At 43.1% G+C, this 16,918-nt stretch overlaps 1 protein-coding gene across 1 annotated transcript in view; it reads right to left on the bottom strand.

Annotated features, from left to right (window-relative positions):
- Positions 1-220: 220 nt before the first annotated feature.
- efl1 (elongation factor like GTPase 1) overlaps positions 221-16,918 on the bottom strand; it is a 103,400-nt gene continuing 86,702 nt past the window's right edge. The window contains exons 24-25 of the mRNA XM_083793255.1: positions 14,076-14,260; positions 221-2,154 (exon numbers count right to left, since the gene is read on the bottom strand). Of these exons, the coding sequence (XP_083649381.1) occupies positions 1,966-2,154; positions 14,076-14,260 (374 nt within the window). The 3' untranslated portion in view covers positions 221-1,965. The remainder of the gene's footprint in view (positions 2,155-14,075; positions 14,261-16,918) is intronic.

Raw genomic sequence — 16,918 nt, 5'->3', positions numbered from 1 at the left:
GAAATCCAATCACAACTGAGCGGTGCCAGGCCAAATCTGTCTGGTTTCCAGGCTAGGAAAAAGAAGCACAGACGAGTTAATGACAACCAATCAGCATATGAGCTAGAAGCACAGTAAATGACAACCAATCACCATCAGCTAGAAGCAGTGGCATTGTTTGTAGACTCGACTAGACTCAAGTGGAAGGTTGAGAAAAAATAATATTTCTTTAATGCTCAATTTTTCCTTCAAACAAAACAGTTCCAACCTGTTTTTGAAAAACTAAATATATTAACAGGCGACGGCGTTACGCAAGGCAAAAAAACCCAAACAAAAATAAAAATAAACCCAAACCCTGCTGTACTCAGTCAGACAGATGTCGCTGGAGAGGTATCTCAGCCCCATCTCACCCAAACACTGTTGACTGGAGAGGTGGTATCTCAGCCCCATCTGACCCAAACACTGTTGACAGGAGAGGTGGTATTTCAGCCCCATCTCACCCAAACACTGTTGACTGGAGAGGTGGTATCTCAGCCCCATCTGACCCAAACACTGTTGACAGGAGAGGTGGTATTTCAGCCCCATCTCACCCAAACACTGTTGACTGGAGAGGTGGTATCTCAGCCCCATCTCACCCAAATACTGCTGACTGGGGAGGTGGTATCTCAGCCTGATCTGACCCAAACACGATGAAAAGTAGCACGGATTGCCAATTCCGTACATACACTACTAGAAAATCCCCAAAATCTGATTGACAGCCCATACATCCAAACAGAAAAGTTGTATTTGATTGCATTAAATGACAACATTGCCAATCTGTGTTATTTCCCAGAGTTTGGGTGAGTTGAAGTTTGACATTAGTTACAACTCGGACGGGGCTGAGTCGGCTCAATCGAACTTCACAACGTTCGCCACTGCAACTCGCTCGCTTTAGCTCGCTCTGTCTCTTGTGGCTCAGGTTCGGTAGTGATGGCACCCTCCCTCCGTCACGGTCTGTGGGGAGGATTGCAGTGTAATATGTATGGTTTTCAGCCAATGGGGAGGATTTCAGTGTAATATGTATGGTTTGCAGCCGAGGATTTCAGTGTAATATGTATGGATTTCAGACAATGGGGAGGATATCAATGCAATATGTATGGATGTCAGTCAATGGGGAGGATTTCACTGTAATATGTACAGATTTTGGGTTTTTCTAGTAATTGCCAATCTGTATTATTTCAGCGTGTTTGGTATCTATTTATTGTGTATGTGAAAGACAGAAAGATGTGGTCTAGTTTTTGCTCAGCGTCCTCTGTTTCTCTGTGTAGAGCTGAAGGAGGTGGTGATCTATTTGTTGTGTCTCTCTGTGTAGAGCTGAGGGAGGTGGTGATCTATTTGTTGTATCTCTCTGTGTAGAGCTGAGGGAGGTGGTGATCTATTTGTTGTGTCTCTCTGTGTAGAGCTGAGGGAGGTGGTGATCTATTTGTTGTGACTCTCTGTGTAGAGCTGAGGGAGGTGGTGATCTATTTGTTGTGTCTCTCTGTGTAGAGCTGAGGGAGGTGGTGATCTATTTGTTGTGTCTCTCTGTGTAGAGCTGAGGGAGGTGGTGATCTATTTGTTGTGTCTCTCTGTGTAGAGCTGAGGGAGGTGGTGATCTATTTGTTGTGACTCTCTGTGTAGAGCTGAGGGAGGTGGTGATCTATTTGTTGTGACTCTCTGTGTAGAGCTGAGGGAGGTGGTGATCTATTTGTTGTGTCTCTCTGTGTAGAGCTGAGGGAGGTGGTGATCTATTTGTTGTGTCTCTCTGTGTAGAGCTGAGGGAGGTGGTGATCTATTTGTTGTGTCTCTCTGTGTAGAGCTGAGGGAGGTGGTGATCTATTTGTTGTGACTCTCTGTGTAGAGCTGAGGGAGGTGGTGATCTATTTGTTGTGTCTCTCTGTGTAGAGCTGAGGGAGGTGGTGATCTATTTGTTGTGTCTCTCTGTGTAGAGCTGAGGGAGGTGGTGATCTATTTGTTCTTGCTCAGCGTCCTCTGCTTCTCGGCGTGCTCCACGATCTTGTCGTCCACGTAGAGGCCCTTCCGCCTGCGCACAGCGTTCATGTACTTCAGGGCCAGGTTGGCCGAGTCCGCCTTCTCCCCAAAGTGCAGGTACTCCTCCTCGGTGGTGGGAACCCAGTAAGGGTCACTGCTGAGCACCTGGGGTGGGGGGGGGGGGCAGAGAGAGTCACAGTACGTTTTAACAGTGGGCGACAGCCAGATGAATTTTCCGGAAGTGCATTATTTGTCAATGGGACCCGGCAACTACTGGCGATAGAGGTGATAGCAGGTGAACAGGCCTCCCTACCCCAATGACGGCCCGTCTCACCCAATCACAAGCCTCCCTACCCCACTGACTGACGGCCCGTCTCACCCAATCACAAGCCTCCCTACCCCAATGACGGTCCGTCTCACCCAATCACAAGCCTCTCTACCCCAATCACGTCCCGTCTCACCCAATCACAAGCCTCCCGAGTCCCTACTCCACTGACTGACGGCCAGTCTGACCCAATCAAAAGCCACGGTGCAACAAAGTGTATCAGCCTTTTCACAGCCACACAAGCACGCAATCACGCACCCGCACACACACAGTGACACACAGATACACGACACACACACGCCACCTTATTCGGTCCACAGCTGTGCCACTATGTCTCGAGGGAAATGAGTGGAGCTAGTGTTAAATGTGTGTTTGTGCACAGCCACACACACACACACACACACATGCACAAGGCTGTGTATGTATGTATGCGTGCGTGCGTTTGTGTGCACACCCATACACACGGCTGTGTGTACAGGCTCAAGTCCTGATTTACAGGCCGTTCTCCAGAGGGGGTTGAGGGTGACGCAACGCCTGCTGCTACTTCTGCCGCGCACGCACGCGCACACACACACACATACACACACACACACACACACACACACACACACACACACACACACACACACAGCTTCAATGCCATGAACTGGCACACACAGACGCACAAACAATTACTGTACCAGTGTTGATAACAACGGGGGCCTTGCACCTGGTCCTGAGGGGCCCCGACACACACACGCGCACACACACACACACACCCCTGAGGGGCCGTGAAACGCACACCAGGACAGATGGCAGAGAGGAACGCACAACGGACGGATTACACAGCACACACACACACACACCGGCGTTGCCATGTCTGCTCGTTAGGGTTGTATCGGGACATCCCTAATTAAAATGGATTACTGGTGACAATTTAAATCTGGGTTTATCTGGAAATTAAATTTGTGTTAAAAAAATAGCGAAAAATGGTATCGTGAACCTAATATGGTGTTTGGAATCGTATGGTAAAGTTGAGTTAATCGTTATATGACCATACTGCTTATTCTAAGCAACTTTGGGGCCTGTTCTTCTGTGAAGTTGTTAAATATTGGTGGTCGCGCATCGCTGCGCATTGTGTGCTTGTAGATCGGCTATATTTTAAAGGGTCGATGCTGCATATACGTTCAAAGCTGTCATGTGGCTTAGTAGTAGAAGTCACTTCTTTTCGTTTTCACAGAAAGACCTGGTTGCTTATTTCTCTCACGTAATCTGGCAACAATGACACACACACACACACACACACACACACACACACACACGATGTGCGCATGGCATATGCCAAGGCACAATGGGGCCTAGTTTGGGGGGGAATGAATGAATGAATGAACACACTTACAGCAGGGGGCCACCACTCATACAAGGACACGAGCGCACACGCACACACAAGCACACGAGAAGAATGAAAGAAGGTGCATATATAATACACACAGGCATTTACAAATTAGTGTTGATATGTTGTAGCAGGGGGCGGACTTGTAAAGATTTGGCTTTTGGTGACTAGTTTCTGAATTTTGGTGTGGTGTTAGGTATGGGTATAAGGTTTTCAAAAAGCTGTGCGCATCCCCTAGTGTTCTGTTTGCACAAACTCAAATATCTGATATAGGTATGGTTGAAAAACTAAATAATTTATAAAAGAGGTTTTTCAATGGATTCTGTTACTATTGGGTGTGCTAAATCACATACTAAAATGTTAGGAACAACGAACAACTAGAAAGGTATCATTTTCAAGATGGCGTCTACGGTGGCTAACTACTTCGTAACTACTTTTTGAATTTTGGCATGGTGTTAGAAGTTAGGTATGAGCATAAGGTTTTCAAAAAACATTGCAAACTAATTTGGCTCGCTCCCCTAGTGGTCGGTTTGCAATGAAACCACTATTAGATAGACCCTGACGAAGACCTTCTGGTCGAAACGCGTTGGTCCTGTTATTTATTTGCCTTGCCCATCTACAAATAAATTATTTAATATTTCACCAAAGACGGAGTGCCTTGGATTCTTTTCTTTTCAAGTATGCAATTCACATTTTTTACAAGCAGTACTACTTGGAGGAAGGATACCTTTTGCCACTATTAGATATGTCAGTATATGGTTGGAACCCCAAATAATTGATACAATAGGTTTTTCAATGGATTCCGTTACCATTGTGTGTACCCCAGGGTTCTTCCCTGGGGCCCCTGCTATTCTCCATTTTTATCAATGACCTGCCCACAATTTGCTCTGACTGCCATATTCAACTATATGCCGATGACACAGTCATCTACTCCTCTAAACCTGACATTACCCAAATTCAGTGCTCACTACAGGCTGACTTTGCTGCAGTCCAAAAATGGTTTTACCTTAACAAGCTCATATTAAATAAAAATAAGTCCTTTAGCATGCTTTTCTCCACACGACCAACCCCCCTACCGTTATCTATCACATTTGCAGATGGCACACAAATGGAAAAGGTAGATGAATTCAAATATCTAGGCCTCCGGCTCGACCCTCAACTCTCATTTAAATCCCATATCACCTCTGTTATCCAAAAAGTTAATTTCAGCTTGAAAATTCTATACCGATACATTAACTGCTTCACTCTTCAGGTCAGAAAAAGAATTATCACACAATTAATACTTCCAATAATAGACTACGCTGACACTGTTTATCAAAATACATCTGAAACACACCTCTATCCTCTCAATGTCACCTACAATAACCTCTGCAGATTCATACTTAGATGTCCTTATACGACCCATCACTGTACAATGTATGAGACCCTCAACTGGCTAGATCTCAAATCTAGAAGGCATTCCCATTGGCTCTTATTAATTTTCAAATGTATTCATTTTAACTACCCGGAATACTTAAAACAGTATCTGCATCCATTTAGCTCACCATATAATCTGAGGAACACAGAGTATGCCTACCTCACTGTCCCCACTAACATCAGGAAAGTAATCGGCCGACGTGCTTTCAAATACAAAGCTCCAAATGACTGGAACAATCTCCCCAGCTCTCTCAGATCAATCAACTCTGTCAATATCTTTAAAGTCTCCATCCTCACTTATCTTCAAATACCCTGCTCTTGCTTCTGATATGCCTCAGTTTGTTTTTTCTTTTTCTTTTTTCTTTTTTACACTTTAACCTGCAAATATACTGTCAAATTGTGATCTATGCATGTGCACGTTTGTAATTGTATATCTCTATCTAATTACACTTTATCTTATCACTCTGAGTATCTATCTAAAATTACGCTAAAGCATTTTTCTGCATGTGCACATGCCACACAGTATATGTAACAGTTTGTTTTTGATTTTGTCTTTTTATGTTATTTTATTTATTTATGAACTATGTCCATTATACCATGATGCATTAAGCCCCTTATTTTCTGGGTGATTAGGTGGGGTGGGAGCGGCCAGCTTGGGAGAGCTTTTCTGTTTTTTGTTTTGTAATGTATGCATGAATGTACTTGTTGTAACGTTTCTGTCTATTGTATTGCTCTGTATTTGATGTATGTTGCTGGACCCCCTCGAAAACGAGATGATGCATCTCAAGGGGATATCCTTTTTCAATAAAGGTACATATACATTGGGTGTGCTGAATAACATACACAAAATTTACGGAAAACGAACAACGAACAACGTCCACGATGGCTGCCGGGAGCTTAAAATGCCCCTTTCATTCCAAAGTTGCAAACTGACCACTAGAGGGCGAGCCAAATTAGTTTGCGATGGTTTTTGAAAACCTTATGACCATACCTAACAGCATGCCTAAATTCATGCATAACAATTATGCACTTGGTAACTGCTTTTTGAATTTTGGCATGCTGTTAGGTATGGTTATAAGGTTTTCAAAAACCATTGCAAACTAATTTAGCATATTAATTAGGCATTTTAAGCTCTTGGCAGCTCCATCGTGGACGCCATCTTGAAAACGATGCCTTTCAAGTTGTTCGTTTTCCGTAAAATTGTAGAATGTTATTTAGGACACCCAATGGTAACACAATCCATTGAAAAATCTCTTTTATCAATTATTTTGGTTTTCAACCATACCTGCGAACCGTTAGTTTGCAATGTTTTTTGAAAACCTTATGCCCATACCTAACACCATGCCAAAATTCAAAAAGTAGTTCCGAAGTGCATAATTGTTATGATTTTTTATATATTAAATCCCAGTTTATAGGCATTTTAGCTTATTTTAGCCACCGTGGACGCAATCTTGAAAACGATTGGTTGTTCGTTGTTCCTAAAATTTTAGTATGTTATTTAGCACACCCAATAGTAACAGAATCTCTTTTATCTCTTATTTATCTCTTTTATCAATTATTTTGGTTTTCAACCATACGTATACAATATTTTAGTCTGTGCAAACAGACCACTAGGGGGCGAGCTTTTTGAAAACCTTATACCCATACCTAACACCACCAAAATTCAGAAACTAGTTACCAAAAGCCAAATCTTGCTGATTTCTTATACAAGTCTGCCCCCTGCTATTGTGAGCTTATGGATCGCTATTCTCAGCATGCAACCAAGTGTAAAACCAGGCATTACGAGTTACGACGCCACCAAGGCCCGCCAACATAACTTTTTTTGTCAACAAAATTAACTGTAGATTTTGTCGACTAAAGTCATATGAAATCAGCTAAAACCAGACAAAACGATTTCAGATGACTAAAACATGACTAGAACGCAACAGAATTTTATTCAACCCATTCAGGACAGGAACCCCTTTTGGTGTTAATTATGTTATACTTTAGCAATTAAAAAATAGCAGATCTACAAGCTCATAGCGTGGCACCAAGTGCCGCGCCACAAGCTTGTAGATTCAGATGGGGGTCGTCGGCCAATTACATATTTTTTTGTGGGTTCCTTGACCTTGACATGAAATAGTTTGAGAAACACTGACAATAGGATTTTCAGAAAACTGTCACGATTTAGAAGCAATTTAGAAATCGGCCTCAGGTCTAAATTAAACAAAATACTACGACTCCAGATAAAAACGGGCTGCTGTCAAAATCACCAGCGGTGTACAGATGGCCGTTGGTTCACTATCCTACACCAGACTCATTCACAGGGTTCCACTGACAGCTCAGAGCGACACAAGCTTCCATTGTGAGGGAAATGTAATGTAAACGTCCAGGACCACTGCCCCCCCTCCCCCCCTTCAGTCATACACAACAATGCAGCATTCAAACGGCTCCCTCCGTACACTTATATTCATATGTTAATATAGTTGATCCCCGGGCCGTATCAAATCTATATCAGAAGAAATGCTGACATCAGCTTAGAGCAGGTTCAAAGACACGTGTTGCCACGTCTGCTTATTACAGGCAACTTTGGGCTCGTCTTTTTCTGTGAAGTCGCTTGTAAATATCGGTAGTTGACTGACTGTAGGGGCCGGTAGGGGTAGAGTGACCGGATAAGAACGGCAAGGTTCCCGGTTCGATCCCTGTGGGCTCCCCCAGAGTTAGTGTCCAAGTGTCTTTGAGCAAGAACTCTGAACCCCTAATTGCTCCTGATGTGCAGGTTGGTGCCTTGCATGGTTTCCTCCAGCGTCGGTGTGTGGATGTGTGTGTGAATGGGTGAATGCAATGCACAATCTATGTAAAGCGCCTTGGATAAAGGCGCTATATAAATGCACCTTTTATTTAGTTGGGGGTTGCATGTTTATTTATTTTTTCATTTGGTGGGGGTGGACGGTTGGGGGGTTTGTTTTTAGTGTCTAAGTGTAGTTACTCATTTGTGTCTCGTTTCTGAAATCCTTCCCAAAGTGGGGTCCGGGGACCCCCAGGGGTCCTTGAGGGAGTTCCAGGGGGAACCAAATGGACCCTAACGAGTCCATTTGTACACTCAGAGTTAAATTAACATTGATTTTACAATATATATTGGGGGTCCCTGAGATGTAAATGCTATTAAATGGGGGTCTGTAGACTAATGCATGTCAAACGGATTGAGAATCCTCTCTTATGGGGGGGTCCTCTGGCATATCTTTTCAAATGGAGGTCCGCCGGGTCAATTAGTGTCAATTTGGGGGTCCTTGACATGAAAAAGTTAGGGAACCACTGTCCTAAATGTCGTTTACATCGTGTCGTTCTCAATGATATTCACTTCAAGGACTAGGTTTGTGTTGTTAAAATATTTCTACAAGCTCACAATGCGCCGCAAATGGCCGATGCATATAGTTAGTAGGTTTAACACTAGTAGTCGCTGCGTTCTTTCCGTCTTGTTTTCACAGACCTGGTTTATTTTTCACTTTTTTTCCTCCTCCTCAAGACTTCTCTTAAAAATAACCGCCGTGTTGTATCGCGATGCATTGTGAGCTTGTAGATTGGCTGTTTTGGTCGACGCATATTCGTCTTAAATAAGTTCTCGTCTAGCCTAGTAGTATAGTAGCTTCTTTTTTGGGCTTGTATTTCACAGACATGACGGCAGCTTATTTTGCTCACACGATCTGGCAACAGTTGTTCACAGCTTCTGTGAAGCAGCGTGCTACGGGGGAGGGGAGGGGTGTTTCTTTGTCATGGTGTGCCGAGTGAGCGTCTGGGGTTGGGTTTGCGTGAGGATAATGCCTGTAACGGTCACTAACATCATCCGACAGACTACTTTTAACAAGGCCAACACGACAATGGATGGGTGACAATGCACTGGTGTGTGTGTGTGTGGGGGGCGGGGGGATCTATATGCATGGTGGAGGGGTGACGCTGGGGCTGATGGTGACATGTGGGCAGCAGTGGCTCAGGGAGTATGTAAAGGTGTGTGAATGTGTGTGTGATGGGTGAATGTAATGCACAATCTATGTAAAGGTGTATGAATGTGTGTGGATGGGTGAATGTAATGCACAATCAATGTAAAGGTGTGTGAATGTGTGTGTGAATGGGTGAATGTAATGCACAATCTATGTAAAGAGCCTTGGATAAAGGCGATATATAAATGCACCGTTTACCATTTAGGAGTGGTTGAAGGCTGAAGTAGCTAATGTATGTCTTACAATAATTATCTAAATCTACAAAGTAACTAAAGTTTTCAAATAATACTAGTGGAGTAGAAGTAAAATAATTGGAAATTGGATAAATTTGGTACAAATACCTGAAATGTTTACGTATTTGAGTACATGTATAGTTTCTGAGTTTACACCATGATTTGATTTGATTAGATTTTATCTTTATTTAACTTGAACATAAAAAGTACAAATAACAGTACATCAACACAATCACACTATTATCTTGTTCAAGAAGGGACAGAGAGAAGCAATGCTTATATTGTCCGGCCCACTTCTTAGTCTTACCTTTACAAATTATATTACAAAAATGGGGAAAGAAATGGTGTGCATGTGATGGAGTGCATGGAACACTCCACTGTAAATCCATGCACTGGTGATCACAATGGATCTGACTGAGTGGAGTGCAAACCAGGTCTCTCTCTCTCCCTCTCTCCCCCCGATCCTCTCTCTCCCTCTCTCCCCCCTCCCCCTCTCTCACTCACTCCCCCCTCTCTGTCTGTCTGTCTCGCTCCCATCTCTCCCCTCCCTCTCTCTCCCCTCCCTCTCTCTCCCCCCTCTCTGTCTGTCTGTCTGTCTGTCTCTCTCTCCCTCCCTCTCAGTCCAAATCTCTCTCTCCCCCTCTCTGTCGGTCTCTCTCCCACTCTCTCTAACCCACCCTCCCTCTCACGCCCCCAAATCTCTCTCTTCCCCCTCTCTTTCTCTCTCTCTCTCCCCCCCTCTCTCTCTGATACAGAGGTTGTATTGAAGTTGTATTGAAGGTTGTACTGAAGGTGTCCTGTCAGAGGTCTTCTAATTACACATGAAATTCAATTATTCCACCTTTCAAGCAACACGCATGCCAAATACTGTGTACACATGCACTTTAGACACATGCCAAGCACTGCGTACACATGCGCGCATGTGCGTGTGCGTATCTGAATTGCAACCCTAACGTGCTTTCCAATGAATCTACATATGTAATGACTAATGAGGGGCAGCGTGTCTGTAATAGCAGTCAACACACAGTGCACGCACTCATATATGTGAGTGCATGCACTCACATGTGCCTGTGTGGGTGTGTGTGTGAGTGTAAACAAGGGTTTTAGTGGGAGAGGACGGTGTAATCACAGTGCATTAACAAAATGATGGGAGTCTGCATGTTGATATTGTTGTTAAAGGAATGGGAGTCTGCATGTTGATATTGTTGTTAAAGGAATGGGAGTCTGCATTTTGATATTGTTGTTAAAAGAATGGGAGTCTGCATGTTGATATTGTTGTTAAAGGAATGGGAGTCTGCATGTTGATATTGTTGTTAAAGGAATGGGAGTCTGCATGTTGATATTGTTGTTAAAGGAATGGGAGTCTGCATGTTGATATTGTTGTTAAAGGAATGGGAGTCTGCATGTTGATATTGTTGTTAAAGGAATGGGAGTCTGCATGTTGATATTGTTGTTAAAGGAATGGGAGTCTGCATGTTGATATTGTTGTTAAAGGAATGGGAGTCTGCATGTTGATATTGTTGTTAAAGGAATGGGAGTCTGCATGTTGATATTGTTGTTAAAGGAATGGGAGTCTGAATGTTGATATTGTTGTTAATTAAATGGTGATGTATAGATCAGACTGTATAATTAAAGTTTCATTGTACATGTGTTCTACTGTTAGACAGATGTTAGGTTTTCTCTCAAACGGCTGCACTTAGAAACTGGCCCCCGTAAAATCTGAATCCCCCACACCACCTTTCCCCTCACTGTATATGTTTTCCCCCCCCTTTCTACCTCCTTACATGATTTCCGGTTAGTTTTTTCACATAGAAGTGTATATTTGTACGTCTCAAAATTCTGATGAATTGAACATGGTGGACCCTGATGTAAACAAGTGTAATCAGTGTGTCATCCACAGTAACATTCTTGTTTGTATTGAGTTGTGCTTTCATGTGAAATGTACCCATTCTGCAAACTGTTAATAATTACTTCAATCGCCTTAGATAAGCACTTTATGTAGACTTAAATAGCATTTTATACAGACTTATAGCATGTTACGTAGAATTGCATTTTATGTAGTCATAGCACTTTATAGTATAATAGTATAGTATAGTTGCGAATGCAATGAGCACTAACTACTTTTAACTACTTTTTATGTGTGATGTATTGCCATGCTTTTTGTTCTTGCTTAATGTAAGTCGCTCTGGATCAAGAGCGTCTGACAGATGCGTAAACTGTAAACGGTTGACTTCATACTCTCAACACCTCACCAGTGTTGTTTTTGGCAGCAAATTTCTATTTTAGTTTAGTCAGTCTTTGGAATGAAACTTCATTTAGTTTTAGTCACATTTTAGTCACCCTTCATTTAGCGGAGAATAACATTGGGTCATCTTGGAAATCATCTCATATATGAATCTGTGGTCCAAAAAGAAACAAACTGTCTCTGTGATGTCATCAGGGAGGTGGCTCTGTGTCGTTTACACTAGTCAGTCACTCAGATTGGATACAGTCAGCTGGTGGAGGTTTTACTGATTTGGTGGCGAATCGGCGACATAACATTAACGTTTTGTTTATTTTTGAGGGGCACAGGTTTAATGTTTGTCTTTAGTTCAATGTTTGTTTTGTAAACGCCATTGACAATGAAGGGAAAGTTTACATCATAATGTGCCTCATTACGTCATATTGTCTCTTTATTGTTAATGGCGTTTAATGTTTGTGTTTGCAACGTTTGTTTTACATCACCTAATCAACATGAGTTAGACTTTAATATATTAGCGCCCCTCACTTCACACGGGTGTGATTTTTGGAACACTATTTGACGAGATATAAAAAAAGTCTATGGGGAAGAAAATAAACGTGCCGCAGGTAGGATGTGTACATTACGCCAGACGATCAGAAATCAGCAGAGTGATCGACGTTTGCGCTACTGTATGCCAAATTGAAGTGGACTCGGTCCCAGACCTGGAAATAAAAATGTCTGGGTTTCCGAGGCTAGTTCATGGGAAGAACTCAACAGGCCGTATTTACAGCGTCAGAACATTGGAACGGGAATGGTCAACTCAAAACAAAGATACATCTCTGTTATGGTGTTAACAGTGCCGACAGGCTACTGCTGATTGACTCCAAAACCAAATGCAAGACGAGAGGTGACCGGGCCTTTGCAGACTCTGGAACAGGCTACCCTTTCATATTCGCTCTGCTACATTAGAGGGTTTTAAGTCCCTATTAAAGACTCACTTCTTCTCTGTGGCCTTCGACAATGCCTGATTATGTAAACTGTATAATGCCTTTAGCTCAGGGTTCCCCAATTTGCGGCCCGCGGAGCCCCCCCCCCCCCTAGATAGGGGGGGGGGGGTACTAGATAGGGCAAGACCTCGACCTCGCGCGTGCCGACTCGGCCCCCAGCCTGGTACCCTAGTCAAAATATGGCCCTTGAGGAAACTTTATTGGGGAACCCTGCTTTAGCTCCTTTGTTACGTTTTGCATGTATTGATCTGTCTTTTCTATTTGTGTGTACAGCACTTGTGATACGTGCTATATAAATAAAGTTTGAGTTGAGTTGAGATAAAACAGACAAAAACCCATGACACATACTCATTGGGCAGTATTCTGTGAATGTAATGCTGTGTCTCCGTCTCTGCTTCTACAGGTTGACGTGACAGACAGACAGTGACACTTTATCACATTTTTATTCCTCATGTGCAACTAACCAGTTAGTCGATCGATAAGGTTATCAATGATCAATTCATGAATTAATCAATAATTGACACCCGTAGTGTGAAGGCCACACATAGCGGCCTGGATCTCTGTGTGACGATTCACTTACCTCCTGATTCAATATGATCATACCTAGGGTACCAATTACATTGATATTGCGATTCAACGATTGTTGCAGCAATATTACATTTTAAGTTACTAACTTGCTTTTGTAAATATACTACACCATTTTAACCCATTCTGGGCGAGAACCCCTTTTGGTGTTTTAAACATTATGTTATGCTTATACAGATCTACAAGCTCATAGCGAGTGCCACGCTACAAGTTTGTAGATCTGCTATTTTTGAAAAATCGTGAAAATGAGTCACAAAGTTGGAATATATATTCTTTCAGAGCGAATGTTTTTAACTCATATCTTTGGCTCTGGGGGGGGGGTCCCTGGAACAACATATGGGGTCGACGGCCAAATACAGATAATTTTTGGGGTCCTTGACAGAAAACTGTCAGGATTTAGAAGACATTTGTAGAATCGTCTAAACGGGTTAAAACAATTATTACCAGTAAGACAGCAGAGGGCGAGAAGCGAGAATGAAGGGCGAGGTCGTGTGCATGAATGCACCGGAGTGACAGGGCATGGGGGGGGGGGGGGGGGGGGGGGCAGATCAACATATGGAATGAATTCTGTACTGGCTAAACCATTTGTCGTAACTCTATCTATACTCTATGGCTCTAGGCTGAACAATCCGCTGGTCCGCTAATGTACTCGTCTCACCTCCCAGTGGCTGAACACCAGCTGTGGGCTGGCCAATCAGCTGCTCCTCTGTATAATAATGTGTTCGTCTCACCTCCCAGTGGCTGAACACCAGCTGTGGGCTGGCCAATCAGCTGGTCCTCTGTATAATAATGTATTCGTCTCACCTCCCAGTGGCTGAACACCAGCTGTGGGCTGGCCAATCCGCTGGTCCTCTGTATTATAATGTATTCGTCTCACCTCCCAGTGGCTGAACACCAGCTGTGGGCTGGCCAATCCGCTGGTCCTCTGTATTATAATGTATTCGTCTCACCTCCCAGTGGCTGAACACCAGCTGTGGGCTGGCCAATCCGCTGGTCCTCTTGCGGATCTCGTCTGCGAAGCCGAAGCTTTCGGCGACGGGCAGGACGGCCTTGATGAGGAACATGTCTGTGCCTTCCTTCATCTCCTCCTGGAGGACGTGACCCTCTCTCTTACCCAGGACCCCGTACACACGCCCTGAAACACACACACACACACGCACAGACACACACACACACACACACACACACACACACACACACACACACACACACACACACACGACATGATGTGAGTCTTCCCTGGGACCCCGTAGAGGCGTACACACGGCGTGGGAGAGACAGCAAGATCCAATCGCAGACCGACCGACCGACCGACTGACCGACCTGTCTGTAGATCGTTCGGCCAAAAGAGGAGAGGGCAGGTATACTGTACATTCAAGGTACTTAAATAAAGTTTAAAATGGCAATATGTTTCGACTCAAACGAGTATTCATCAGAGCCAATATGATGCAAGCACACAAAAACAGGTCCATATATACTGAGACAGGCAAGTCCAGCAAAGTTTTCGTCAGTGAAAAACACTGGTTGACTGCACACAAGGCCTTAAACAGACAAACATGGAGTAACACTCGCACGCACGCTTACACGGACGCACGCTCACACGGACGCACGCTCACACTCACTAACAATTAGCCAAAGTGCTGAGGGGAAAGAGTGTCAACAGTCTATGTGTCCTCTGACCTAATGGGGGAACTATTGATTGCATATGTTTATACACACATTATGTAATGGAGGAACTATTGATTATATACGTTTATACACACATGATCTAATGGAGGAACTATTGATTATATACGTTTATACACATATGATGTAATGGAGGAACTATTGATTATATACGTTTATACACACATGATCTAATGGAGGAACTATTGATTATATACGTTTATACACACATGATGTAATGGAGGAACTATTGATTATATACGTTTATACACACATGATCTAATGGAGGAACTATTGATCCAATCTGTTTATAGACACATGATCTAATGGCCCTGTATTGACAACATCAATCTTTACACAGTAAAAGTCACAATGCTACTTTGACTCAAAATGGACCCACGGACCCACAAACATGTCTTCTCACGTAAATCAATATGAGCCATACTGTGTGTGTGTGTGTGTGTGTGTGTGTGTGTGTGTGTGTGTGTGTGTTTGAGAGAGAGAGAAAATAGGACCTTCACTAAAAGGGTAAACAACAACAGATGCACTGATACAAAGCACACAGACGGCATACAATATCGTCTTAAGTAAGACAATAGTATTTTGATTGATTTATTTTGTGTCATTGCAACCAAGGCCAATTCAATTTAGTTTTTATTCTCCCACTAGACTAGAACATGATTTAATTTGACCTGAATGACACTGAACAATTAATTCAGCGGATGGATATTGACCAAAAAAAAACTAAAAAACAAAATCACACCCGTGTGAACTGAGCAGGCTGCTCAACAACACCGCTGTCTGGCTGCCAGCGGTATTGCAGTACTGGCCGTACTCGAAAAAGACATACATACAAACTAGGGGTGGAACGATATAGTAACTGTATAGAAAATAGATTTATTTTTCGATATGTAAACGGCAAATATCGTATCGTATCGTTTGACTTTGTATCGTATCGCTTTTGCAATGGAAATAATCGGTATCGAATCGTTTTGAACGATCAACAAGTCGCAGCGTGATGCGTTGTGAGCTTGTAGATCAGCTATGTTCAGCATGAAACCAAGTGTAAAATGACTTATACTGGACCTCTTGTCCACTAGTCCCTTCCTAACATTTTAGTCTAGCTTTTATCTGTTGACGAAATTGTCAATATATTTAGTCTTAGTTTTAGTCATCATAGCTTAGTCTTCATTTAGTTTACATTTAGTTTTCGTCAGTGAAAAAAAGGTAGTCGAACATTTTTCGTCATAGTTTTAGTCGACAGAATCAACACTGGTGGTAGCGGTACACATAGTCCAAGGATTCTTTGAGGAGAAAAATGCGAGGCAATAACATTTTTTTATCAGTACGTTCCGTTTTGGGCTGACAATGCACTTTGTCTAACGAGCTGCTCCTGCGGCTGCTAACGAGCCTAGAGACATTGTTTACAAACACGCTAAACGCCATTTCAAGCCTCATTTTCTTGAAATAGCTTTTGGCGGTTTAGGGTTGTTGTTCTTGGAGCATTAGTCGGGGCTGAGCGGTGGCGTGGTGACCGTGCTGTTTGCACTGCCACTGAAAGCATCCCCTTTAGTTTAGACGCCTTTGAGTGGACCTGCTCTCTCAGTACATTATGAATGAGTTATGAACAGGGCTACACAACTTTTTTGGTCTAGTACTCAGAGGAGCACCTGGAGAAGTTACTTGGTGCTCCCAAAATGCGGCGACCTGTCTCGCCGGATGGATAAAAGCGGGATGCATGAATAACTTGTAGCAAAACGATATTTATTGGATGAGTGGGGAGTCAATGGAGGGTATCGGAACTCTAGATTGCATTATTAAAATAATCTAGAGTTGCAAATTGCCTCTAGGTCCATGTGTGGTCCAGCCCTATGGAATGCATATTCTAATAAAAACAACTTAATACTTCCTAAGGATAATATGAGCATCAAAGCAATATTTAGATACTTTTTTATTTTTTATTTAAATAACAGATCTACTAGCTCACAACGTGTTGCGACACGTTGTGAGCTTGCAGATCAGCAATTTTTTTGTACCATGCGACACATCGTACGGCAAAGCATACGTCAGGCTTCCCTTTTGTTTTTAGCCGAGGCGACGTACAGTCAGACGTTCAGACACACATGGC

The sequence above is a fragment of the Protomyctophum parallelum genome (assembly GCF_964188405.1).
Source record: "Protomyctophum parallelum genome assembly, chromosome: 2".
NCBI lineage: Eukaryota > Metazoa > Chordata > Actinopteri > Myctophiformes > Myctophidae > Protomyctophum > Protomyctophum parallelum.
The sequence above is the reverse complement of the archived record's forward strand: the minus strand, read 5'-3'. Positions and strand labels throughout refer to the sequence as shown.